Source organism: Brettanomyces nanus, chromosome 4, assembly GCF_011074865.1.
Source record: "Brettanomyces nanus chromosome 4, complete sequence".
Taxonomy (NCBI): Eukaryota; Fungi; Ascomycota; class Pichiomycetes; order Pichiales; family Pichiaceae; genus Brettanomyces; species Brettanomyces nanus.
In genome coordinates, this window is record NC_052377.1 from 2,049,132 (window position 1) to 2,074,487 (window position 25,356).

General features: G+C 41.1%; 9 protein-coding genes across 9 annotated transcripts; 5 read left to right on the forward strand and 4 right to left on the reverse strand.

Annotated features, from left to right (window-relative positions):
* Nucleotides 1-837: 837 nt before the first annotated feature.
* On the forward strand, nt 838-2,715 carry FOA43_004215 (uncharacterized protein; the record flags this gene model as incomplete). Its single annotated transcript, XM_038924458.1, has 1 exon — nt 838-2,715. One exon carries the CDS (start codon nt 838-840, stop codon nt 2,713-2,715), a length of 1,878 nt encoding a protein of 625 aa, XP_038780386.1.
* A 310-nt stretch (nt 2,716-3,025) lies between these two features.
* FOA43_004216 (uncharacterized protein) lies at nt 3,026-5,446 on the forward strand (the record flags this gene model as incomplete). The annotated part of the gene is made up of 1 exon (XM_038924459.1): nt 3,026-5,446. The coding sequence occupies one exon, from the start codon at nt 3,026-3,028 to the stop codon at nt 5,444-5,446; it is 2,421 nt and encodes an 806-aa protein (XP_038780387.1).
* Nucleotides 5,447-5,609: 163 nt separating this feature from the next.
* FOA43_004217 (uncharacterized protein) lies at nt 5,610-7,343 on the forward strand (the record flags this gene model as incomplete). Its single annotated transcript, XM_038924460.1, has 1 exon — nt 5,610-7,343. One exon carries the CDS (start codon nt 5,610-5,612, stop codon nt 7,341-7,343), a length of 1,734 nt encoding a protein of 577 aa, XP_038780388.1.
* A 205-nt stretch (nt 7,344-7,548) lies between these two features.
* Nucleotides 7,549-9,867, forward strand: FOA43_004218 (uncharacterized protein; the record flags this gene model as incomplete). The annotated part of the gene is made up of 1 exon (XM_038924461.1): nt 7,549-9,867. The coding sequence occupies one exon, from the start codon at nt 7,549-7,551 to the stop codon at nt 9,865-9,867; it is 2,319 nt and encodes a 772-aa protein (XP_038780389.1).
* Nucleotides 9,868-9,940: 73 nt separating this feature from the next.
* On the reverse strand, nt 9,941-10,930 carry FOA43_004219 (uncharacterized protein; the record flags this gene model as incomplete). Its single annotated transcript, XM_038924462.1, has 1 exon — nt 9,941-10,930. One exon carries the CDS (start codon nt 10,928-10,930, stop codon nt 9,941-9,943), a length of 990 nt encoding a protein of 329 aa, XP_038780390.1.
* A 142-nt stretch (nt 10,931-11,072) lies between these two features.
* On the forward strand, nt 11,073-12,347 carry FOA43_004220 (uncharacterized protein; the record flags this gene model as incomplete). The annotated part of the gene is made up of 1 exon (XM_038924463.1): nt 11,073-12,347. One exon carries the CDS (start codon nt 11,073-11,075, stop codon nt 12,345-12,347), a length of 1,275 nt encoding a protein of 424 aa, XP_038780391.1.
* A 69-nt stretch (nt 12,348-12,416) lies between these two features.
* On the reverse strand, nt 12,417-16,403 carry DRS2 (aminophospholipid translocase; the record flags this gene model as incomplete). Its single annotated transcript, XM_038924464.1, has 1 exon — nt 12,417-16,403. The coding sequence occupies one exon, from the start codon at nt 16,401-16,403 to the stop codon at nt 12,417-12,419; it is 3,987 nt and encodes a 1,328-aa protein (XP_038780392.1).
* A 144-nt stretch (nt 16,404-16,547) lies between these two features.
* RPL32 (60S ribosomal protein L32) lies at nt 16,548-17,485 on the reverse strand (the record flags this gene model as incomplete). The annotated part of the gene is made up of 2 exons (XM_038924465.1): nt 16,548-16,940; nt 17,477-17,485. 2 exons carry the CDS (start codon nt 17,483-17,485, stop codon nt 16,548-16,550), a joined length of 402 nt encoding a protein of 133 aa, XP_038780393.1.
* Nucleotides 17,486-17,844: 359 nt separating this feature from the next.
* FOA43_004223 (uncharacterized protein) lies at nt 17,845-25,257 on the reverse strand (the record flags this gene model as incomplete). Its single annotated transcript, XM_038924466.1, has 1 exon — nt 17,845-25,257. The coding sequence occupies one exon, from the start codon at nt 25,255-25,257 to the stop codon at nt 17,845-17,847; it is 7,413 nt and encodes a 2,470-aa protein (XP_038780394.1).
* Nucleotides 25,258-25,356: the final 99 nt, after the last annotated feature.

Here is a 25,356-nt window from a genome sequence, read left to right on the forward strand (position 1 = left end):
AAACCGAATCCAAAACCGAATCCAAAACCGAATCCAAAACCCAGATCCAAACGCAAATCCGAATGCAATTCCGAACGCAAGTCCGAATGTAAATACAAAGTAAAAGTCAATGCAAATGCAGAGATCGAAAGTTGAAATTGAGATCGACTTTATTGAGATACCGGTAGGCCCCTGACAGGAGCCCGTCACGGAACACGGGTAACTATGAAAAGACGTAAAAAGGTTAGATAATGATTACCTCAGAGCATCAAACCATCGCATCAGCATTATGCAAAAGTCATTTCCCCGCGATTAAAAAACTACACCTGTCCAATATTGTGTGTTCACTGCCCCACCTGGTGCTCATCCATGATGTGTTGGTTCCCAACATGAAGCGGCTGTCGCATCTTTTCTTTTCCTTCCCCTTTTTTTTCCCGCAAAGAATTATTTGGAATCAGAGCCAGAGAGAATTCATGATGCGGCTGGAAAGCCAAAGTGTACTGATTTTTACAAGGCTGCAAAAAAAATTTTAATGCGCCGGCGCCTTATCTGTGACTTCCTGCGCTTCCTCGTCCCCGTCCCCCTCTTTTGCCGCATCCCTCTATGTGTATATTTTAAATATATGTATATATATATATATCTACATTGTTGCACTTGAAGGAAAATGGGAAGCGAAAAGCTTTGTCTGTTCTATTCTAGTCTTCTCTTTTTCTATTTTATACACCGTTGACGTTATTATTCCCGCTGAATAGTATTAAAAGGGGAAGTTTACCTGGTTGCATTCATTGATAGACGCGCCAGAAACAAAGGCTAAAGTCATACTTTTAGTATATCCTTTGCTTGCCCCTAGCGATCATCATGCCTTACTTAGGACCGAGGTCGTTCGATACGGCTCCTCTCACAACCAACAACTTGGCTTATCTGAATGATCGGCTCAAGCTGGAAGATGGTGGACAAAGTGCACAAAATGGACAAAATGGACAAAATGGACAAAATGGACAAAATGAACATAGCGCACGTAGTGGACATGGTGGTGAACATAATAAACGTGCTGAAGTAGTTGGTTTGGTCACTAACCCTATCATGGTTCGTACCGCTAAATCTTCTATTGGTGCCCTTAGAAGTTCTCCGGATTCTTTCTCGTGTACTTCTGGTTCCTGTTCACCTGAGGACTTCTCAGTGTCTACTCCATTATCTTCAATCTCCAGTTCTGATTCATATGAAACATTACAACAGCGAGAGCCTGTTACTGAGCACAATTATTCAATGGTTTCTATTTCTACTGATCTGGTCAGATCTTCTACTCAGCAATTGGATAACCGTACCATTGTTGGTGACGATGAAGAGAGTAGAACAGTGGTTTCTCAGGATCATAATGAAGCCACTTCTATAGTTCCAGAGTCTGTTCGAGAGTCCATTCGAGAGTCCGTCCAAGAAGTTGATATGTCCTCTTCTACTCAACCGTCAAATCTTGTTAGAAAGAGATCGGGAAAGCTCGTTAAGTCTTCGTTGAAACTTCCGTCTCTAACGAGATCAAACTCAATGCCAAACACAAAGTCCGTCAGATTTTCCACGCATTTGGAGGATGTTAAATTCTTCCATAAGACTGAAAAGCCAACAGCTGTGTCTCAATATGGATCTCCTGTCAGTTCACCTCGTTCTCTAAAACCGGTCTGGGACTGGGATTTTTCTTCGTCTAGTTCCTCGGATGAAGATGACGATAAAGATACTAAACCTGCTGACGATGATGACGAGTGCTGGGAACTCCTCAAGAATGATTGTCCTCCTACTGTAGGGTCCTTGAACTTTGCACGTTTAGCTGCAGGTTCTCCCGTTATTCTGGAGAGTATCAAGCTTAACTCTTTCAAAACTGCTTTAATCGGCTTTATCTTTGTCAAAAATATAGCTTACGAGAAGAAGATCATCATCAGGCTAACGACGGACGATTGGAAGAGTTATGTGGAGATTGAGGGTACAAATTACATTTCGTCGAATCACATTTTCAGGTATTCTGACTTTGGATCAAATTACGATAAATTCTCCTTCATCATCAAGCTCGACTCTCTATGCAGCTTCAAACCTATGGTAGGTATTAAGTTCTGTGTTGAGTTTGTTGTCGATGGACATACTTATTGGGATAATAATTCTGGTAAGAACTTCAATGTTCTATTAAAGAAACGTGGTCATCATCAAGAGAAAAGCCACAATCACAATAGTCATAAAGATATAGATTCGAATGACCCATCAATATCCCACAAAAATCCGTCTCCTCTTGATTTGGATGACTTTGGTTTCCGACTCAAGGAAAACAACAACTTCAACGACTCGTTCCAAACGTCTCGCAAGTTTGTATTCCATCCAAAGAACTCCCGAAACTATTTGATGAAGAAAATCAGATCGGAGTCCTCTTTGCCTACACTAGCATCAAGACCTAGCAGTGCTGGTAGTTCGTTCAATTTGATAAAGTCTCCAGCACCCGTTCCTGCTAGACGTTTTAATGTCAAAAGACCATCATCGGCATCGAAATCAGCCGCTCCATCACCAAGTTTGAGATCTCAAGGCTTTGAAGATGTCGATGATTATTATGATTACAACCAGATTGTCAAAAATTTCTGTTTCTACGGATCCGGTAGTCCTGGTGCTGCCAATAACAGTGTTAACCCATGGAACTACAAGAAGAATCCCGTCAATTTGCATGAAGTTACTAATGAATTGTCGTCTTTTTGCTTAGGCTAGATTAATTCATACCATCGAGTGTATATTCCACTTTGATCCTCCCTTTGCTACTATGCATCTTTCAATCATTAATCTTATCCGATCTACTTAATTCCGCATTCTTTTTGTTCTTTATTCTTCCTCAAGGTTGTGTCTTTGTCGTTGTACACTATAATATATTCTGGTTTAGGTGGTTTCATTTCCTATTTTTCGCCTGCTTAGTAAATTTGTATGGAGTTCCTCGAGACTCAGTCACACTGGAAAAAAAATTTGTCGAACGAACAGTTTGGCTAACAGATAACACTTTTATCTTCTTCATCCACCTAAGATAATGTCGACATTCTCAGAAGACAAGCTCGTGGAGCTGTTTTCGAAAGTTGGTTTCGATGATAAGCGAATCAAAGAGATTCTTAAAAACAGTAAGATTTCTCAATCCTTAGGAGAAGTTGTGAAGCTATCAGGTCAGGCTGAGGAGGGAAGTGCAAAGAGTCTCGATAAGTCCACTGATTCGTTACTTCACAACTTAGCCACATTGATGAAGGGAAAGCATTATGAGAACATTAAGAATCTTGTTGATTACATTGTTGAAGGTAAGTTGAAGACAAACTTGCAAGTCAGTGAAGGCTTTAAGTATGTTAAGGGCCAACAAGATAAGGATTTTGATTTAGCTCAATTTGAGAAGGCCTCTGGTGCTGGAGTTGAGATTTCCGCTCAAGACGTCAAGAAGGAGATTAGCGAATACTTCAAAGAGCATAAGGCTGAGGTTATGGAGGCCAGGTACCGTGCAGTTCCTGCTATCTTCGCTCATGTCAAGGCGATTGACTCGCTAAAATGGGCATCTCCCTCTCTTTTCAAGCCCACCATTGACACTTTTCTCCTTGAATATTTGGGACCCAAAGATGAGAGAGATGTTATGAAGAAGCAGAAGAAGAAAAAGAAGCAGGCCGGTTCTGATGTTAGGAAGACTGCTCACTTGAAAGTTGATAAACCTCACAATATGTTTGAAGAAGGATTTCTTGGAGACCTTCATAAGGCGGGAGAAGAGCCCCAGAAGTGGGATGATGTCATGGAAGGTCACCAAAAGTTTATTAGTGGTCATGTTTACACCAGATTTCCTCCTGAACCCAATGGATTCCTTCATATTGGTCACTCTAAGGCCATTATGGTGAACTTCGGATTTGCCAAGTTCCATGGAGGTCATTGTTACTTGAGATTTGATGATACAAATCCCGAGGCAGAAGATCAAGTTTACTTTGATTCCATTAAGAGATGTGTCAAGTGGCTTGGTTATGAACCATGGAAGGTGACCTATTCTTCTGACTATTTCGATAGACTTTATGAGTTGGCTGAAAAGCTTATTGAGACCGGTTATGGTTACGTTGATCATTCTACACCTGAACAGGTGAAACAGCAGCGTGGTATTAAGGAAGACGGAACCCCTGGTGGTAAAAGAGTTCCATCTCCATGGAGAAACAGGCCTGCAGAAGAGTCTCTCAAGGAGTTCAGAAAGATGAGAGATGGATTATATCAACCAGAAGAGGCCACACTTCGTATGAAGCAGGATCTCGACTCTCCTTCTCCTCAGATGTGGGATTTGGTGGCCTATAGAGTACTTAATAAGCCCCATTTCCGTACTGGAGATAAGTGGAAGATCTATCCGACATATGACTTCACTCACTGTCTAGTAGATTCTTTTGAGAACATTACACATTCCCTATGTACCACCGAATTCATCATGAGTCGTCAGAGTTATGAGTGGTTGTGTGATTGTCTTCACGTTTACAGGCCTCCTCAGAGAGAGTATGGTAGGTTGAATATTACGGGAACCATTATGTCCAAGAGAAAGATCGCCAAACTCGTGTCGGGTCATTACGTTCGCTCGTGGGACGATCCAAGACTTTACACTTTGGAATCTTTGAGAAGACGTGGTGTTCCTCCTGGTGCCATTTTGACGTTTATCAACACTTTGGGTGTTACTACTTCTACTACAAACATACAGGTGGCTCGTTTCGAGAGTTCTGTTAGGGATTATCTTAACTATACTACTCCACGTCTTATGATGATTGTTGAGCCTATTAAAGTTGTTCTTGATAATGTGGAAGATGACTTTGAAGAAGTAACCGAGATCCCTTACAAGCCAGGTAACGATACCTTCGGAGTGCACAAGCTTTCTCTTACCAAGGAATTCTACATTGATTCGTCTGATTACAGAGATGAGAAATCCAAGGGATATTTCCGTTGGTGTCCAGAACAGCCGGTTGGTCTTATGAGAATCAAGCACACTATCTCGGTGAAATCTGTTGAAAGAGACGTCAATGGAACTCCCGTGACAATTCATGCTGAGTACTTGAACGATTCTACAAAGCCAAAGGCATACATCCAATGGATTCCAATTTCCGAAAAGCAGAAATCTCCGGTCAAAGTGTCAGAAGTGAGGATTTACAATCAGCTCTTCAAGTCGGAGAATCCTGCCTCCAATCCAGCTGGGTTTTTGGCCGACATTAATAAAGACTCTGAGGAGGTCATCAAAGGGGCTCTCTTGGAGCCTGCTTTCGAAGAGGTCAAAGAAAGATCACCTTATAACATGCCATTTTCCGATCCTCAATTCTCTATTGAGGAGGAAAAGGGACCCGAAACAGTTCGTTTCCAGGCTGTTAGAGTTGGATACTTCTGTTTGGATAAGGAATCGACTTCTGAGAAGTTAATTTTGAACCGTGTAGTGACCCTTAAGGAGGATTCTGCCAAAGACTGATCTCACGGAGAGATAGAGTAACTAACTTACACTATATAATTTGATCTACTAAGAGCTTGAAAAATTTTAGGGTGAAAAAAAAAAAATATATGTATATATATATATGCATAGTTAAGTATCTGATCTTGTACATTACTTATTTCCTTTAGTTCATCAAACTGTCATGTCGAAAGTGGAAGTGGCTAAAGATTACGTTGATGAGGAAGTTTCATTTGAGTCATTCCATTTAGATCCAAGGCTTCTTCAAGCTATTATCAAATTAGGCTATGAGCATCCTACTTTAGTTCAGACTCAGGCTATCAAGCTCTCGTTAGATGAAAAGAAGGATATTATTGCCCGAGCTGCGACGGGTTCGGGTAAAACTGCAGCTTACTGTATTCCCATTGTTCAATCCATACTATCCAATCAACAGGATCAGCAGGACAAAGAACAGGCAGAACATAGTATTCATGCTGTTATACTAGTTCCCACAAAAGAGCTCTCTCAGCAAGTGTACGAGTTCTTGAATGAGTTGACGATTTATTGTGGTAAGGTGGTGAAGTTGCTCAACTTGAGTGATTCGGTGGATGATGATTTACTCGTTTCTTTGGTCAACGAACAGCCTGAAGTGATTATATCAACTCCATCGAAGTTAGTGACGATGTTAGAAAAGAACAAAAAGTTGAGTCTAACTCAACTCAAATACATGGTGATCGACGAGGTTGATTTGGTGGTCAGTTACGGTTATAGTGATGATCTTGAAAAGCTCACAAAATACCTAAACTTAAAACAAGAGATGCAGATGTTTCTAATGAGTGCCACGTTGAATGAAGATGTGGCCGAACTCAAGAGCAAGTTTTGCAGTAAGCCTGCCGTTTTGAAGTTGCAGGATTTGGCAGATAACTCAAAAGAATTGGCTCAATATTATATCAAAACTAATGAATTGGATAAATTCTTGTTGGTCTACGTGATTCTCAAGTTGAAGCTTATTCGAGGAAAGATTTTGGTGTTTGTCAATGACTTAGAAAGAGGTTATAGGTTAAAGTTATATCTTCAGAACTTTGGACTTCGGGCCTGTGTTCTTAATTCGGAGCTTCCCTTGAATTCTCGTCTTCATATTGTTGAGCAGTTCAACAAGAATGTGTACAATTTGTTGATAGCTACTGATGATTCGAACTATTATGATGATGAGGACTTATCGAGTTCGAAGAGCTCGAAGAGCTCGAAGAATTCAAAAGATTCAAAGAACTCAGAGAACTCGAAGACTCCTTCGGAATATAGTGCTTCTAGAGGTGTCGACTTCCAGAATGTGGCATGTGTCTTAAACTTTGATCTTCCAACATCATCCAAGGCATACGTTCATCGTGTTGGACGTACAGCAAGAGCAGGTAAGGCAGGTATCGCTTTATCGTTTATTGTTAACAACAAAGATTGGGGCAAACATAAAGCATCTTCATTGGCCAGTGCTAGGAAGGACGAAAAGGTGTTGGCTAGAATTGAAAAGACTCAGAAAAAGCTTGGATTCGAGTTGCAACCTTACCAGTTTGATACGAAGCAGTTGGATAATTTCAGATACAGAATGGAGGATTCATTCAGGTCTGTGACCAAAGCTGCCATCAGAGATGCACGGTTGAGGGAGATTAAGATGGAATTGATAACATCTGATAAGTTGAAGAGGCATTTTGAGGAGAACCCAGAAGACTTGGCTACATTGAGGCATGATAAAGCGGTTTCTAAAGTGAGAAGTGACCGGAATCTTCAGGATGTTCCCGATTATCTCTTACCTAAAGCAGTTAGACTGGATCCAAAAAAGATTACATTTATTCCTTTCAACAAAAGCAATGGAAAAACCAGTAAGAAGAGAAGAAGAAAAGAAGGTGGAAAGAAGGTGGATCCTCTCAAGAAGTTTAGGAGGTAATAAAGGAGTTAGAGTTCATAGAATACTGATGTCTAACTAATGTAATGTACTTCTAGAATATAGTCTGGACGATCGACCCAGAAAGACGACGACACGCGTTGTCTCCTCAATTAAATTTTTCCTGAAAAGTCCAAGTTGACACCTCAACAAGATGAAAAAGTTAATCGATTGAATTGATCTATTAGTGGTTGCTTCCAGATACTCAATGGTGAAGAAAAGCTCGAGAAAGTCAGAGATCAATGTGGTAGATTTAGATCATGACTCTACCACCGAGTTGATCTATGAAAAGGGATCATTACGGGAATTCCCGTTGTCTCAGCTTTCCGATCAGGTTTCACAGGGTAGGTTGAATACCACCACCAAGGAAAAACTCTTGTTACTTTGTTTGACGTTGGTGGCTCTTTTCGTCCGTACCAGAAACTTGCAAACACCCAATCAAGTGGTCTTTGATGAGGTTCACTTCGGTGGCTTTGCTTCAAAGTATATCAAGGGTAATTTTTTCATGGACGTTCATCCTCCATTGGCCAAGCTACTCTATGCTATGATTGCATTTTTAGGAGGTTTCAATGGAGACTTCACGTTTGAGAAAATTGGTAACGTTTATCCGTCTAATGTTCCTTACGTGTTGATGCGTCAGTTCGCTGCCTTTGCTGGTGTTGGTACTGTTGTTCTTATGTATCTATCGTTAAGAGCCACTGGTTGCAAGCCTGTGGTTTGCTTTGTCACGTCGTTATTGCTTATTTTCGAAAGTGCTAATGCCACCATCGATAGGTACATTCTTCTCGATTCTCCTCTTCTCTTCTTCATTGCAGCTGCCACCTATTCCTACTTAAAACTCGAGGCTTGTAAACCTTTCTCTTTGAAATGGTATAAGGCTCTGATTTCCACCGGTATCTGTCTTGGCTGTGCAGTTTCTTCTAAGTGGGTCGGTCTTTTCACTGTTGCTTGGATCGGCGTTTGTACTGCTATTCGTCTTTGGTTTGTCATCGGTGATCTCAATGTCTCTGCTAAGAGTGTCGTGAATCAGGCATTGCTTAGATTCTTTGTCATTTTGGGCACTACTGCTGCCATCTATTTGTCCTCTTTCTATGTTCATTTTCACATTCTTACACACGAGGGAGATGGTGCCTCGTTTCTCTCGTCACCATTCCGTTCTACTTTCGACGATACTAGCGTGCCCAAGTCTACTTATGCAGATGTAGGCGTTTCGTCCATCGTTACATTCAAGCATTTATCCTCCCCGGAGGGTTACTTGCATTCCCATGATCATTTATATGAAGGTGGCTCTAATCAGCAGCAAGTTACCTTGTATCCATATATTGACGATAACAATAAGTGGACCCTTGAACTCTACAATGATAGCAGTGAACCCTTAAAGTTTGTTCCTATTTTGGATGGTACCAAGATCAGATTAAAACATATGATGACTTCTCGTCGTGTTCATTCTCACGACATTCGTCCGGTTGTTTCCGGTTCCGATTGGCAGAATGAGGCCTCCTGTTATGGATATGAGGGCTTTGATGGTGATCCAAATGACGACTTTATCGTGGAAATTGTCAAGGACAAGTCTGTTCCTGGCATTGCTCAAGAACGCGTCAGAGCTATTGATACTGTGTTTAGATTACACCATGCCATGACCGGTTGTTATCTTTTCTCCCATGACACTCGTTTACCTAAATGGGGATTCGAGCAGAATGAAGTCACCTGTGCCAAATCTGGTATCGAGTCTCTCAGTTACTGGTATATCGAGCAGAACCAAAACATCTATCTTAGCCAAAGAAAGGCTGAAACCGTCTCCTACTCGGCTCCTGGCTTTTGGAAGAAGTTGGTGGAGCTTAACAAGGTGATGTGGAAAGTCAATAGCGGACTTACTCAGCATCACGTGTACGAATCGCAGCCACACAGTTGGCCTTCTCTTCTTCGTGGTATTTCATACTGGAAGGGTGAACACACACAGGTCTATCTTCTTGGAAACCCTGTCGTTTGGTGGATTGCCTCGTTTATCTTCCTTCCATTTGCGTTATACGTTGTTGTGCAGATCATTCGCTGGCAATACGGCTCGTCTGTGGGAAACAATTCAGTCTTGTTTAACTTTAACATTTGCACGTTTGAGTTTGTCCTTGGATGGTTCATCCATTACTTCCCATCTTTCCTAATGGGAAGGCAGATGTTCATGCATCACTATCTTCCTGCTTTATACTTTGGCATTCTAGCACTAGGACAGACACTTGAAATGATTCATTCGTATCTTTTCAAGCGTAATCGATATTTGAGTTATGCTTTCTTCTCTGCTTTGCTTGCCGCTGCCGTGTATTCCTTCTTCCAGAGAGATCCATTGATGTATGCAAACACTTGGACATTTGTCAAGTGTGAGTCTTCCAAATGGTTGCGTGGATGGGATTACGATTGTAAGATCTATCCTGCAGAGGAGCCACCTGCTGCAGTTGTGAGTATTCCTCAACAGCCTGAACCTACAATCAACTTTGATGATGCCGTGCAAGTTCCCTCTAGAGACGAATTGTAGTAAGATATGAGTTGTTATATAGATGAAATAAAGAAAAATCAATGATGAACCTTTAAAAGAAAAAACCAATCAATCAAGCTTTGTCGATCATTTTACGCAATAGCTTGATCTCTGCAGGACCAGTACGACAGCATCCACCGACGATACCGAGACGTTTCTTTTGGAGAAACTTGGAGGCTACTTTTTCAAAAGCCTTGCTCAAATCTTCTGTTTCCAACTTCTTATCGATAGACCAGGTATTAGTTTTACCATTGTAGATCTCACCTGAGTTTGGGTAGATGATAATTTTGCATTGAGCATCCAATTTGGAGAAGTTGCCAAATTCCAAATCAAGCTTTTCAATGAGAACAGCACTAGTCCTCAACTTGCAGCAGTTGGCACCGACAGCGACCAAGTTACTGTCAAGATTAGTGTTGATATAGTCAAGTAACCTATGTAAGCTGCTACCATCAGCGAGAGACAATTCATCGCTGCAGCTCAAAGAAATATAGAATGGTTTCTGTTTGTCCTTTGGATGCGTTTTCCCGAGACTCTTCATGGATTCAAGAATCACTTTAACCTCGTCGAAATTCGGAATGGTCTCGAAGCCTATCAAGTCGATAAGGGGGGAAGAATAAAGGTAGTTAAGTCGATCACTATGGAATGCAGTCAGTTTTTCTTTGTTTATCTCACCATAATGGCCACTATACTCTGAACCATCGGCCAAATAGGCACCATAGGGACCGATGCTTCCAACGATAAAGGCCTTCTTGCCAGCCTGGTGCAAGAATTTCTGCTGTGCATTATGAGCTATATCGATGGCCTTTTGAAAGGTCTGATGAGGATCTAAATTCAGCTCAATCAAAGCTTTCTTACTGAGTTGATAAGTGGCAGTCTCAATGAGTTCAGAACCACTTTCTAGATAATCCATGTACACCTTCTCGAGCTGTTCACCATTATGTAGAACAGCTATTCCCGACCATAGTTTTCCAGTAACATCCACTCCTCTCTTTTCTAGTTCAGTGCCAGTTGCACCATCAAGAAGAAGAGGTTTGCCTGATTGTAACGATTGCTTTATAGACATGTGAAATGTAATCAGAGATGAAGAAGAGCCATGAACCCCCCTTAGAATTTTTGTTAGTGAATTATTTCCTTAAAGACTTCGCTGAGAACCACCAACTCATCTCGTTATTCAGGTTGTCCTACTTTCTTCCCTTCACCCAGATATGACACTAGAATCTTTTGTGACTCAATTACATTCTCCCAGTCAAATATCTGGTCTGCTAAAACCTATCAAATCTGTCATTGAGAGTCTTCTTGATCAGGTAGATGTCGATGACTTCTTACTACAGATCAATGGATTGAGAAGCTTTGTGGAAAAGCATATAGTGAATAATAACTTTAATCATTTGCAGCTGTCTGTTGTCTGGCTTTGCTTTTTTGAGTGCTACTTGAGGCGATTTGGACCTGGATCTGAAGAGTTGGCCAATGCGAGATCGGTAACTGAGTACATATTCTCTTTAGGAGTGTCTTACTTTAATAAGGTCGATCTAGGTGTCATATATTCCGATCACCTTCTTACAAAGATGTTTAATCACTTTGTTACCCAATTCGTTCTATTAAATAATCCCTTAGGAATTAGTTATCTTTTTGATTCTGTCTGCCATTACATTTCAATGGATCCTTCTACTCTCAACTACCTTCAGATCTTCACTGTTCGTCAGTTGTTCATTCAGAATCGAATCCATCAGATTGTTCAATTATACTCTGGCTCCGGAATTTGTGATTTCACCCGAATTGATTCTGCATCTCTTAGTAAAGATCATATTCTTCTATTTTACTTTGATGTGGCCAGATCTCTTTTCATAGATGCCAAATACACTGAAAGTTATAAGACTTTTGTTGTAATTTTCCATCTTCCTGTCAATTTGGTCGATAGGCTGTTGATAGACGAGCTTCTTTCTGTCTATGTGGTCAACTTGCTGCTGCTAGAAAAGGATTATCGGTCTTTGAATGATATTCTTATTAGATTCAGCTCTCTAATACCGTCAAACATTTTGAATATCTTTCACTGTTATCAAGCAGCTCAGTTTAATCAGTTTGTTAGATTGGTCTACCTTGAATATGTCCAAAGACTTGAAGCTCATGGTCAGAAGGAGTATATTTTCACCAAACCAGTGATTACGCTGCTGATCACACATTTGGCAAAGATTAAGTTTGGTTCTTCTTGTGGAAAATTGGTCAACGTTCCCATGTTAGACCTGAATCATATCGATCCAACTGCTAGGACTTTGGACATTTTGGACTCATTGGATATTCGCATCGACAGAGCCGATGTGAGGCAGCGCCTACAATCGTCTGGTGACTACGAAGTCTCTTCCAAACATCTTCTAACAACGGTGGTTGAACTAGCACAATGCAACTCCAGTCTAGGCCGAAGTCTTCAGGATGAAAAAGGACTGCGAAATTTGCAAAAGCAGACTAATACATACAGCCAGTAACTTACTAGCTCATGAATAAATCTCCCAGTTATCTATATAAATACAACATATAACCTCATTTACTCGCTTCTACTCTAGCTCTCCGTAAGCGCCTCTCCTCTTGGTGGTATCATACTTTCTCACTATAGCTTCCTGTCCCTCGGCCTGAGAAAAGGCAAAACCTCTCTGCTTACGCATTCTATGGACCTGTCTCACCTTACGAATCGTCTTCTGGAAAGATGAGAACTTAGGCTTATGATCCTGTATTTGATACTTCTGGATCTTCTGTACCTCATGGTAGAATTCTGGGTTCCAATTTCTTTTGTAAAACTTCCAGAGGAAGTCTCGCAGGAGACACAATGCAGGAACCACGATGATTGTCATCCAATACAACAAAGATCCATAGACATACCTAGTAATTCCCCAGTACTCTTTAGAAACGTCTACACGCGGTGCTATCAACGCATACAACGGAAATGCGATCAACCACATGAGGAAAGAGCCGGGAATAGCAATTAATGTGAATTTTGTCCACTGGGAGGACACTAATGCAGCCTTACCCAATGACGTGAGCAAGCAAACAGTGTACAAAGAGACACCAACTACCCAAATATCAGCCACCTGACCACCAGCCAACTCACTACCGTACTTGTAGATATTGATCACACAGATGTAGATAATGGCACTATGAAAGAAACCGTTGGCAGCCCAGGCCCAGAAGATTTCCACGTTAAAGAAATGACCATCCTGACCCAACTTGAACATCTGAGGATACTGAAGAAGCATGTTAGCGGAGATATACTGGTCAAAGATACCGATGACAAAAGGTGGAAGAGCAAGGAAAATAACGTTGTACATGGTGAGCGTCCAAGACTCGACTATTGACTGTCCAGAATATGCACTGCTAAACACAAACCAGAATTGACACATGTAAAGAGTGATGTTCTTGTAGAAAGAGTAAAGAATGGAGAGGGAGAGACGTTGGTAAGACCAAGAACCGTGCACCAAGAGTAACTTCTTGAGATATTTGAACTGACCAATAGAGAAATCAGCCGAACGCGCAGCCTGCATTCCCTCCAATCCACTAATACCAACACCAACATGCGCAGCTTGAATCATAGAGACATCGTTGGCACCGTCACCAATTGCAAGTAGTAGAGCCTTCTTCTTTCTCTTGACCAACTTTACAACGAGTGCCTTTTGCAAAGGAGACACTCTACAACAGAGAACAGCCTTACATAGAACCCCCAACTCCAAGAATTGGTCTTCAAGATCCGGTTGTAATGCAAATCCAAGCGATTTACCGTCAATAACGAGTGCCAAAGAGCTTATATCATCCTGGGAAAGCTCGTTGCTATGAAGAGCATTTAACTTGTCACCGATATTCTCTCTTGTAGACTCCTTTGAGTCTTCGTTGACAATTAGAAGATTCATATCTTCGCTAAGAAGCTTACAACTCATGCCAACATTGATGGCGGTCTCCTGTCGATCGCCTGTTAACACCCAGACCTTGATTCCAGCCTCCTGAAGAACGCTAATCGTCTCTGGAACTCCATCTTGAAGCTTATCCTCAATGGCAGTGGCACCAAGAAGATATAAATCCTTTTCGACCAATTCGGCAGCGCTATCCAACTTCTTGGAACGATCTTCAAGACTCACGCTGGCCTCTTGGTACACCTTATTCCACGTCTGGTACTCGTTATCAGACAGGACTCTCTCTGCCAAACACAAAGTTCTCAAACCTTCTGCGGCAAAGTCCTCCAAATGATGAGTAGTGGCATCGAGAAACTCTTGATCTGGTGACAATCTCTGAAAGATAACCGTGTCCGCACCTTTTACATAGAGTCGTATTTTACCATCGGGACACCGGAAAATGGTACTCATCCGCTTTCTGGTGGAGTTGAACTCACAAATGTTCAATAATTCAAAGGAGAGATCTTCACCATCGACATCGATAGCAATTGTGGAGGGCTTACGAATATGAAATTTGTATCCCAACATGGCTGCACCTTCCACTAGAGCACCTTCGTCAAGAGAAGAAGCCTGATACTTGATGGTTCCATCATCCTTCACCTCTGGAATGACAGTATGACATGAAGCAAGAAGCAGAAGAAATTGATTTATCACTTCGTGATGACCCGATTTCAATCGGTCAGTCTGAAGTTCGCTGAAAGTGTGATAGCCCATTTCGATACCGTCAACCATGGTAGCTTGACGATCTTCTGGGATCTTTTCGATATAGCAACGACCTCCTATGGAACAGGCACGAAACACCATGACATTACGTGTAAGTGTACCTGTTTTATCGCTGAAAACGTACTGGATCTGACCCAATTCGTCGACCAAAGACGATGTTCTGGCCACAGTAGGAGTGTCGGTAGGCTCATAATACATATCCAAATCGGAAGAAATCAAATAAGCCTGATAGTACTTGATAATCTCAACAGTGACAAACATTGATATAGGGACCAAATTGGAATAAAGAATCCAATAGGTGAGAAAATCAAGAAAGAAGAGACCAACTTTATTCACGCTCTGCATATTAAGATAGCTCAATGAACTTCCGTTGACAGCCAAATTGATGACATCGCCCAAGGAAGAAACAATGGATAAAACGACAAGAAGTGCAAATAAAGCCACGATTTGCATATTAATGATCCTCTCCATATCGGTTCTCTTAATAGGAGCAGCTGTAGCGTTACGCATCAACTTAGTCTCGTGACCTGTGAACACAACGATTCCTTGGACCCAAATTGTGTTACGTAAGTTTGCACCTCTAAGCAATAATTGATCTGGAGAGAGTGAAACCTCTCTATCGTTGACGAATAAAGTACCTTCATATGTATACAAGCTGCTGTTTGGCTTTTCGCTAACTATTCGACCTCTACAACGAGCCATATCAGCAGGACTGAGTAAATGAGACGTTTGCTCACATGCTTGTTTGATCTTTAGGTTAGTTTCTCCGTCCAAATTAGCAGTTTCGATATAACAGAGACCGTCCGGTTCGGAAGAAGAGAGAAGAATCAGATCTGCAGGAATAGACTCCTCATTACTAATTTTGATGATGTCACCAATTTTGACATCGATCCATTTACGACGAACGTATTCGCCAAGTTCAACATCAAGGATCTCTACGGCTGAACGGTTAAGTTCACTATCAGATGCCTGTCTTTTCAGGTCTTCGGAAATCTCTTTGATGGCAGAAACAAGTAGGACCACTCCCAATGTGCCGATGGTTGTATACCTGTTGGTTGGAGATACATTAGGGACTTGCTGAATGATGGAGGTGAAAAGAAAGAAGAGATTAGCATACTTAGAGAACTGCTCAAAGAAGAATTTAGGAAGAAATGTGAAGGCATTGTACTTTGTAGTACTAATATGGTTATCGCAGTATCTCTGTGCTTTGTTTTCATGTGGAGAGTTAATGTAGATCAATCTAGGCTTAGAAGAATCATCATTGGGGCTCTTTCGAAACCACCGTCGAATATCAAACTGAGCAAAAGTCTGGTTAGTTCCCTGAGAAGAATCGTTGGTATTATCTTCGCCTCTTCGATCATGAAGAACCGTGTCATATTGATCATTATAGTCGTCGTCATCATCATTATCATCACCAATATCACCGCTATTATCGTCTCCAATCTCAAAATTGGCGTCCGAATTCCCCACATTTTCGTATTTGAAGCCCAGCGTGTTCCGTAATTGATCGAAAGCACCCTTAAAGCCCGTCGATGTAGGTGGAGCAGTTCTCGCCGAAGATGTATTATGACTGTCGTCGAATGGGTTCATAGAAGCAGTATTAATGCCGTTAGTCTCGTCTATTCCTACAGTAGACCCCATAAATGGGTCGTAGGTTGAGCTGTAGACGGCATTGTTAGAATTGTTGGTCTGATTGGTAGCCGTATTATCAGCAAATGGATCTAAGTCGGCCAATCGAATGTCTGCTGTAGACGAATCGTTTGGCTGATGAGCAGGTTCTTCGTCGATATCCAACAAGTTTTCATCATCATCGATCACAAAGTGATGATTACCGCGATCATATGACATCTTGGTGGCGAGTCTAGAAGAATGGAGAGTCATATTAAGGTTAGCTGAGATTATCTAAGGCGTATATATAAATTTGATAATTATTTCGCGAGTATGCCGAACAGAGGTAAATCAGGCAACCTCCTGTCAGACTGCAAACTGGACAATTAAACTATAATGCATATACATACTACACATTCAAGCCTCCAACGTCAATCTACCCTTTGGATTGGTAACCCGGACACCAATGGCCTTAGCTCTGGCTAAAAGGGCAACTCTGTTCTTAGCAGAAACAGCGTGAGCAATCTCAGCGGCATAAAGCTTGTTGTTCATCAACAAAGCCTCCAAGTCACTCAAGTTTCTAACAGTCACAACCTTGTTACCATGTGGATTCAAAAACTTAGTCTTCTTGTTGGAACCGTATCCAATCTTTGGAGCGTAAATAGTACCTCTGAATCTTCTTCTGACACGGGAATCAATACCCTTTTGAAGTCTCCAGTTCTCAGAGACTCTCATGAATCTGTCAGACTGATGTCTCTTGAAAGTCTTTGTGTTCTTCTTCACGATTTTAGGTGTCAATCTTGGAGCCATCTATGATATGTTAGTATAAATTAGCTAATTTGATGAGGTCACAATCAATACCTCCATATTCTTCTCATGTCTCACTTTAACATACCTTGTTTGATCTATATTAACTTCTTCCGGTCAAAGACTCTGTAACAAAACAAAACTTCTAAACCCTTCCAGTTCAACTTTATCTGAAATTTTTTTCCCCTACTGGAATTTTTAATCACCTGAAAATTTTTTCTAGCCCAGCCCTTGTTTTAGTCACGTGCTGTACACGTGTTAAGTGAAGCTAGAGTTGTATGACTAGTTTGTCATCACTTGCTCCTTTTGATTACTCTACTCGACTGTCCTCAACATACGGTATGTCGGAAAGTACCTCCCAACTCACGCATGAGAACTCGCCACAATTCCACTACATCGACGAAGATAAACAGTATGATACACCACAGCCCTGTCTACGGTCAGACGTTATAAGACTTTATGGATTGCTAGACCTTTCAGAGTCTTTGGCTAGAACCAATCCTGACGGTTCTAAGGGCGTCAAGCTCAGAAAATCTTACAAGAATCATATTGCAGATCTTCCAGGAAAATATACCATTCCTACAGAGGGAACACTCTCGCCTATAGTATGTGCGCCGGAGAATCCTGACATGATACAGCCTGAACTGAAATCATGGGACGTCGAACATTTGAAGAAATTATTCAACTTTGAAAAAAGCTCCATCAATGGGATCCCCGGTTTTGACGCCAGTAAGTTGGCCATTGACACAATTGATGGTCTAGATAGTAGTAGTAATAAGAAGAGAAAGGCTTCTCCTGGAGAGAAGGGTGATGTAAAGAGACGTCACGTGAGGGTGAAGTTTGACTAGTCGTCAAAAACCGAAACAATACGTATATATAACCTTTACTAATTAATACAATGATCTACTTAATTCGCTGCCCGATTGCTTATCCTTTTCCTACTCCTAGTGAACAACTTGTTAGTAACTAACTTTCCCGAATGTTTCAACAAACTCTTCAACACGTGACTTTCTATAGCATTAACTAGTTGAGCCAAAGTTAGCATTCGGTTGTCGAGACGAAACGAATTGAGACGAAGAACAAATCGATTCACATTCAAGATCCGTAGTTTTCCTTTACCGTAGATAGAAATGCAGATCGTCAAGTTGTCGAACGTGAAGTGGTTGATGTTGAAATAGTTCTTGGCTCTTTTCACCATCTCGTCTGCTCCAACATTTTCTGAGTGAAGGTTCATTATCTCATGCAGTGCATGTGTGGGATATCTGTGTCTCTTACTCTTCATGGTTGATGACGATACCGTAGTATTTGTAGACGTGATTGCCGATAACATGATGTCATCTTTATCTTCATCTTCATCTTCCCCCTCTTCTTCTTCTTCTCCATCGTCATGAAATAGGAACTTCTGAAACTTCCTTCCCGTCTTCTCCTCAACTTCAAGTTTCAAAGGTTGAGAAAACACCTTCATCTTCTTAATCACCCGGATTCCTCCTACTGCAGGTCCCATCGACCAATGAACTGCAATCATACTATCGTCATATTTATGGTTTTCTCCTGCTTGGTACCTTGTAAGCAACTCGGGAAACATAATATTACTGTCTCTATTCCATGCATTGATCGTCCTCACTTTTAGAACGTTTTGAGTCGACCCATTGGTCATCTCAAGTCGACGGAACATACTGTCCTCAATCTTCAAAGTGAGAAACTCCTTATCCTCCATCTTCATATTAACGGTGAATTGCTTGGCTGTCACTAGCATCTCAAATTTGCACGAATCTCCGCTGATCTGCTCGTTTCCTTTTCCTCCTGAAATAAGGGTTCGTGTATACACAAATAATTCAAGAATGCATCTGCTGATCTCCTTCCTAAGCTTCAAATATGGCTCCTGAATATCATCTCGAAGACTCTCCATTGAACCCAAAGAACTTCGAATAGCACCTAAAGTCATCAACTCGTCGGTGAGATGCGTAGATCGATCATAAATCCTTTGCAAATTGCTGAAATCAGTCGCTAGTACCATCTTTCGGACCATCTGGTTCATCTTCTTCATCTCAGGCTCAGAGTAGATAAGCAAGTTCACTACAAGTGACGATATTGCAACGCAAGCATCAGAATCTATTGCGGTTTCAAACGATGGAACGTCTAAGAAAATATGGTCTCTTTTCGAATCATTTTCGATAGTTGATGACATCTTATCGTAACGGAATATGATCTGAACCTTTGACAATATCTTGTTTCTGGCTAAAATCTTGCTGTAAGTACCGTCCGAGTCGTTGAACACGGGCCAGTTGCTCGTTGACCCATAGATATGGCCATCATGAGAATTAGGAACATCTTTCTTGTACATCACAGATATATCTGCAGACTCAAAAATTGTTCCCATTCTCATTTCGAGTGAAGTGGAACCGACTCTGTTCAGACGGGTAGCATCTTGTATCTTCACCACTTGAAGGTCAATATTTGATGTTGATAGAAGAAGCATCGAGTCCGAGAAATCGTTGTTGATCATCTGGATTTGAAGATTCGAGAGTCGAACTAAAAAGAAATCGATTGGGATTAGATCAGGAAGAAAATCATCTACCTCCCTAAGCTCTGCATCAAAGTTCTCAACTGTATACTTCTCCACATTCTCGAATTTGGCACTCTGAGTGTCTTCACTGTTATCTGCAGCACTCAACCTTTGTTGGACCAATCTCATCGCTTTGAAGTTCGTTGAAAATCGGTACGAGTCTCTATACGCAACCTCTCGCAAATACTGAAAGACGGTATCTCTAACTTCACAGTTCCACTTCAATTCCAAATCTTGAGCTTCCAAAACGTTGTTGAAATTGGTATCGACAAGATGAAAATGGCTGACCTGGCACTCGTGAGAATCTTCATTACCAAAATCAGACTTTGTCGTACGATGCATCGAGTATCTAAGTAAAGTTGAGTCTAAGAGAGGTAGAACCTTCCCCTTCAAATTGAAATCATCCAGTCCGTGTAATCCAACCTCCGAGTAATCGCCGATATCGATCCAATCTTCGTCGTTATCGAAGATCGAAAACTGAACACTCTCTCCGCTGCTGCTCGACTCACTACCATCATCATCGTCATCTTCAACTCCTTTTTTGGAGAATTCTGCATTCACTGCTCTCAAATCAACATGATCAAACACCAACACACCTACGTTGAACTTCATGTGCATGATCTGCTTCTGTCTTTCCAAAAGCAAATTCTCCTCCACCATAGGCTCCTTTCGCATATGTAAATCCAACTCAAACTTCGACACCCGTGCCTTCATACCAATGATCTCATTTGAATCGGGGTCAGAAAGATCAATCCTATAGCCATGATATAAATAAAGAGGCTCCACAATAAACAAAAACTTGAAGGTAAATAAATGGCGACTGAATTTTACCGATTTGCTTCTACTTTCCCACAACTTCCCGTTCCTAATTGGTGTAGCCATGTTGTTGCTGAATAGTTTAAACCATTTCATGAACACAGAGAGTGATTCCGGTGTCAAGTGGATCGAATTCATGGACGAATCCTCTGTCTTTAACGTAAATCCCATGTGGATATAGTTTGAACGGAAACCTTCATACGAGTCATAATGATCTACATCTTTTCCAACGTAATCTGGATGGCATAGAACATTTTTATAATGAGGCTTGAACTTGGAAGTTCTTGTACCATCGGGAAGTCTTCTCTCGAATACGAAGGAAAGCTTTACTGTAACGGTACCAGTCAAGTTAATATTGATCTTCATGTATGCCTTGCGACTGGAAAAGGCCAATTTACCAGTAAACTCGCTATCCGGCTCGTACAAACACGATTGGTTCAAATAGTAGCCATACATCGACTGGATAATGACGTTCTCCGGATCTGCAGCTAAATATACCAACTTAGGAGAACACCAACAAGGTAACGGCTCGCTGAGATAGTTGGGGATGGCCCATATCACTCTTTTAGCAGAGACCATGAGAAAATCTCTGTCGAATTCTCTCTTTGGATCGTTGATTTGCCAGCAAATATCATCTTTGAACGATAACGTAAAGCCAGCAGAACTTCCCAAAAGTTTATATGGATCCATCGAACCCTTGATGTTAACTCTGAGTTCGCTTGTTGGATCCACCCAATAGAGACGAATGAAACCATGCATCATATTCCTCAGTTTGTCCCAGATGCCCAATTTCGGACTTGGATCCGTCTTTGGCTTGCTAAGCTTATCAAATGAAATAGTCAACTGTCTAAAGGCAGCGGTCAAAGATTCTGCCCAAGTAAAAGAGCTCGGTCTGTCGGTCCGGATTCGTCCAATCAACTCTCCCAATACTTTGAGCGTCGAAAGGGACCTTGGAACAGTCAATGCAAGATACTTATCATTAACATCTTTTTGACATCCAGGTAAAAAGGCTGTGTAGACCCACCGTAGTTGCTTCTCTGTGAGAGCCAAATCCTCATAGAAACCCATATTACCCTCAAGGACAAATGTATTCTTAGTACTATATCTCTGGGCTTTAGGGATGTATGCTATTGGAATAGGGTAATCCTTTAGATGGACCCTCAATCTACTGGTATGCAATGAGGCATGAAACGATACAAGTGTTGAAAATTTGGTGTCCAGGGGAACACCAGCTCCTACCCTATTAACCCAATTTATCACTTGGCCATCATCATGCGAGAGTCGAGGTTCTTTGAGGATCAATTTTAAGTCTTCCAGAAAAATCGAAAATAGTGGAGGATCATACTGGATTTTATTAAGATTGGAGCTGAATTGCTTCGAGCATTCAGATGTATTCACAGCCAATCGATGGAGGTATCTGATGTTCTCATCAACTAGCAGTTTCTTCTTCTCTTTGTATTCATTGACCGTGGCAATCCACGATTTAGATATATTCATTGCCACCCTGTACATCTTCTTCGATAGACCAGGAAAAAAATGTCTCTCGGAGTCCATAAGCCAAGGTTCTCGTAGAAGTTGATCGATCTTCTTACGAGCAGGGTCATCAGATGAAGATTTCGATTTCAATGCCTCCGCATAATTCTCAAATTTCTTCATCTTGGCCAACCGATCTCTCTGCTCAAGAAGGCCAAGCTGATAAGTCATCGCCAATTCGCATTCAAAGGTATCGTCGTCAAACAAAATTGATAGTAGTTGGGACTTAATTTCTGTATGTTTGAAGATGGTAGGTTTGGAGATCTCCTTAGGCCGAAGCTTAGTCTTCACCTCGTTACTCTTTAGAATAGTGTGCATCTGCTTAGTGAGTTTCACTGTTGATGAAATACTATCAAAAAGACGATGAACGATGAAATTAAACGGTATATTGACGATGATCCTATCAGTAGAAGCATCAATAACCTTTTCGTCTTTCTCTGCTTTTAAATTGTATTTGACTACCAAATCCTTCAATCCAACCGATCTGTACCACAAAGTATCTTCGGTCATCACGCAAAATCTCACAAGCTTCATTCCAACAATTAATGGATTCGCCTCCAAGGAGATATCTGTTCTGTATAAATCCAGTCTTATCTGAAATTCCGTAGCCAAAATGACCTTCACCTGAATCTCCTTGATCCTGATATGAACGTCCACTAAGTCTGAAATTTTGACCTTCTTCAATGGCTTCTTGTTCGTCTTCGTCTTCTTCTTTTTCTTTTTAGACACCTCAACATCCCCTAATGTATTATTGAAAAGATAAATTGATGACACTACCAGGAAATGCGCAGCTAAAGTGTAGTTTAAGTAAGCCCTATCGCAGTTTCCATAAACTAGAAATTTTTGTGGCTTCTTTACAGCATAAACTCCCAGCGTGGTCTGTGGAACCGTTATGATCTTCACCTTGCCCCTCTTATCATCGTACGACAATTTTGTATACAGTGCACGAATCTTTATGAAGTCAAAAGTGGATGTGACAGCCCAGTAGTAATCTTCAGGTTGTAGCACGTCATTATCTACTCTGGAAGATGAATCGTCATCAGAAGAGACCTTAGCCAATGCTCCGTCATTGTTGTTTAGACCAATATTCAGTCTAGTCAAGTGATATAAAAGGTAATTCGAGTCCGAATCAAAATGATGTTTTAATTCCTCGGGTAGTTGCTCGGAAACAAGAACATCACGAGGCATGAATATAGATCGAGCTCCTAGTTGTACAGTGACATCGTCTATACTGACATTGGCAGTTCGAAACCAACCGGGAAGTTTTTGAAATAACTTGGCAGGATTAAAAGGTTTCTTGTTCATTAGTCGTATATCATCAGCTATAGCGGATAGCTCGGCATTAATTGATAGGTTGTCTGTGACAGAATTTACGATGGAACGAAGTCCATTGAGACATCTGACATCAGTCAAGTTCAAGTTAGCAAAGCTGAAATTGCCAAAGACTGATACTTGAAGTTTGGAAGTGGCTCTAATAGTAGCAGAACTCTTCAACTGAGCATCTTTCAAAGTAGCAACACGTTCCGTGTACTTTCCCCTGCGTCTTCTATAATCAACATGAACATTCGGTGTATCTAAACGAGCCTCAAACTCTGTCTGGTTCTTATTCTTGTCAATCTGCAGCTCAAATCCACAAACTGAAGGAGTGATGATGAGCATATCTGAGAATCTCGACCCATCGCCTTTGTCGTTCTCGTCGGCTACTTTTAGAATAAAAACGGGTTTTTCAATGAGTACTTTGAAAGCTATCCACGGGCAGGACTTCAGAACGTAATGCACGTAGACCCTAAGAAATCTTGCAAAACGAGAGGTCTCGTCGGAAGTGGCAGTTGTGGCCTCGTATTTCTTCTTTTGCTTCTCTACAATCATTCTATTGTTGGAATTTTCACGCTTGGAAATCAAGATGTCCATTTGCTCCGTCGTAAGATCGAGGGTGAGTCCAATGATGGTACACTTAAATGAAATCACAGTCTCTCCTTGCTTCCCTTTAGTTCTATTGAGAAGAAGTTTGAGAACATTTGTGGGAGCCGTGGTGTGTGCGGAAATGGTTAGATTGGACAAGGAGAGGACTTCAACTATCTTTTTCTGTCCGGAATATCCAGGAAAGCGTGAGAAATCCATAGATATGTTCATGCTGAGTACAGAGAAAAGTAATTGGATAGGCAGATCGTTGGCAGAGAATCGTAAGTCGTATCCAACTTGGTTAGGCAGCAATTTGGATGCATTAAAGTTCATTGCACGCATATTAAACTGTGCCATCACTACTCCGTCTGCTTTGGGATGATTGTTAGGGTTATCCAAGATGTTGTCAATAGCCGTCTTGGAGCCAAGAGGAATGTCAAATATCTGCAATTGGTCTGTAGAGATGTCAGCATTACTAAGGATACGAAGAATAAGACCATACCTGAAGAGCCTACGCCGTGTAGAAATTGGAATATCGTCAACATCTGAAGGAAAAGGGCTTTCGTTTAGATTGGTCTTTCTAGTTCCATTTGTGGAAGAATTGGAAGCTTTGGTAGAGCCTATATCCTCAACTGTGGCCAATCTCCTTGAAGCACTCATCAATTGAAGCACTGAAATTTTGGTTAATGCTGTACTAATGTTAAACTGAGAGCCGGAAACCAAGCCTTTCTTCAAATCAATGAAGAAGTTTGCTGTGATCCTTCCTTCAGCCATGAATTGTGAGATTATCTCACTGCTTTTCACGTCGTACATAACCAACTCCTCTAATTTCAGCTCACACATCCATGAACTCTTCTTTTCAATTGAATGGAACGGAAGTGACATTTTCCAGCCATTCTTTGAGTTTTTCGAATCTATGTTTGTGATAACTCGTAGATTGTGCACCCTGAAGCCTATGTCATCGGGTAATATTAGTCTTATATCATCGATTAAAACAGAACAGTTGGGAAATGAGGTTAACAGAAGTCTCATCAATCTTCTAAACTTGTTATTGTCCGTATAGATCTTCACAGGCATCGAAGGATCAAACAAGTTGTAAAGAGTGTCACGTGCTGGAAATTCACGTGACTTGAAAGACGATGATGAGTTGTTATCAACAAACTTATCTGTCAACTTGTCTACTAGCTTATCTACCGACTCATCTGCTGACTTTTCCTGCTTGTTTTGGTCCTTCTGCAATACAATGCTCCTTTCAATGATGATCTCACCCAATTTTAGAGTGACGAACTTTCTATAACGAGAAAATGGAGATAGCCTGAGCTTTATCTTACGAATTTGAACATTTGTATCGTCGGTTTTTAGGAGACATCCGGTTAGTGATAGATTGAATGGATTGAAATAACCTATCCATACTCCAAATATGATGAATAATATCCAGCGGACAACGTATTGAGCTATTAATGCGACCAAGAGGTACTCAGCAATAGTAGAGTATGAGGGCATCACAGCAAAAATGTGATGGTGTAGAGATGCACAATTCTCAAATGAATGATGAGTAATAAAAGAAAAGGGAACTATACTTAAAAATCTATTGTTGCTACA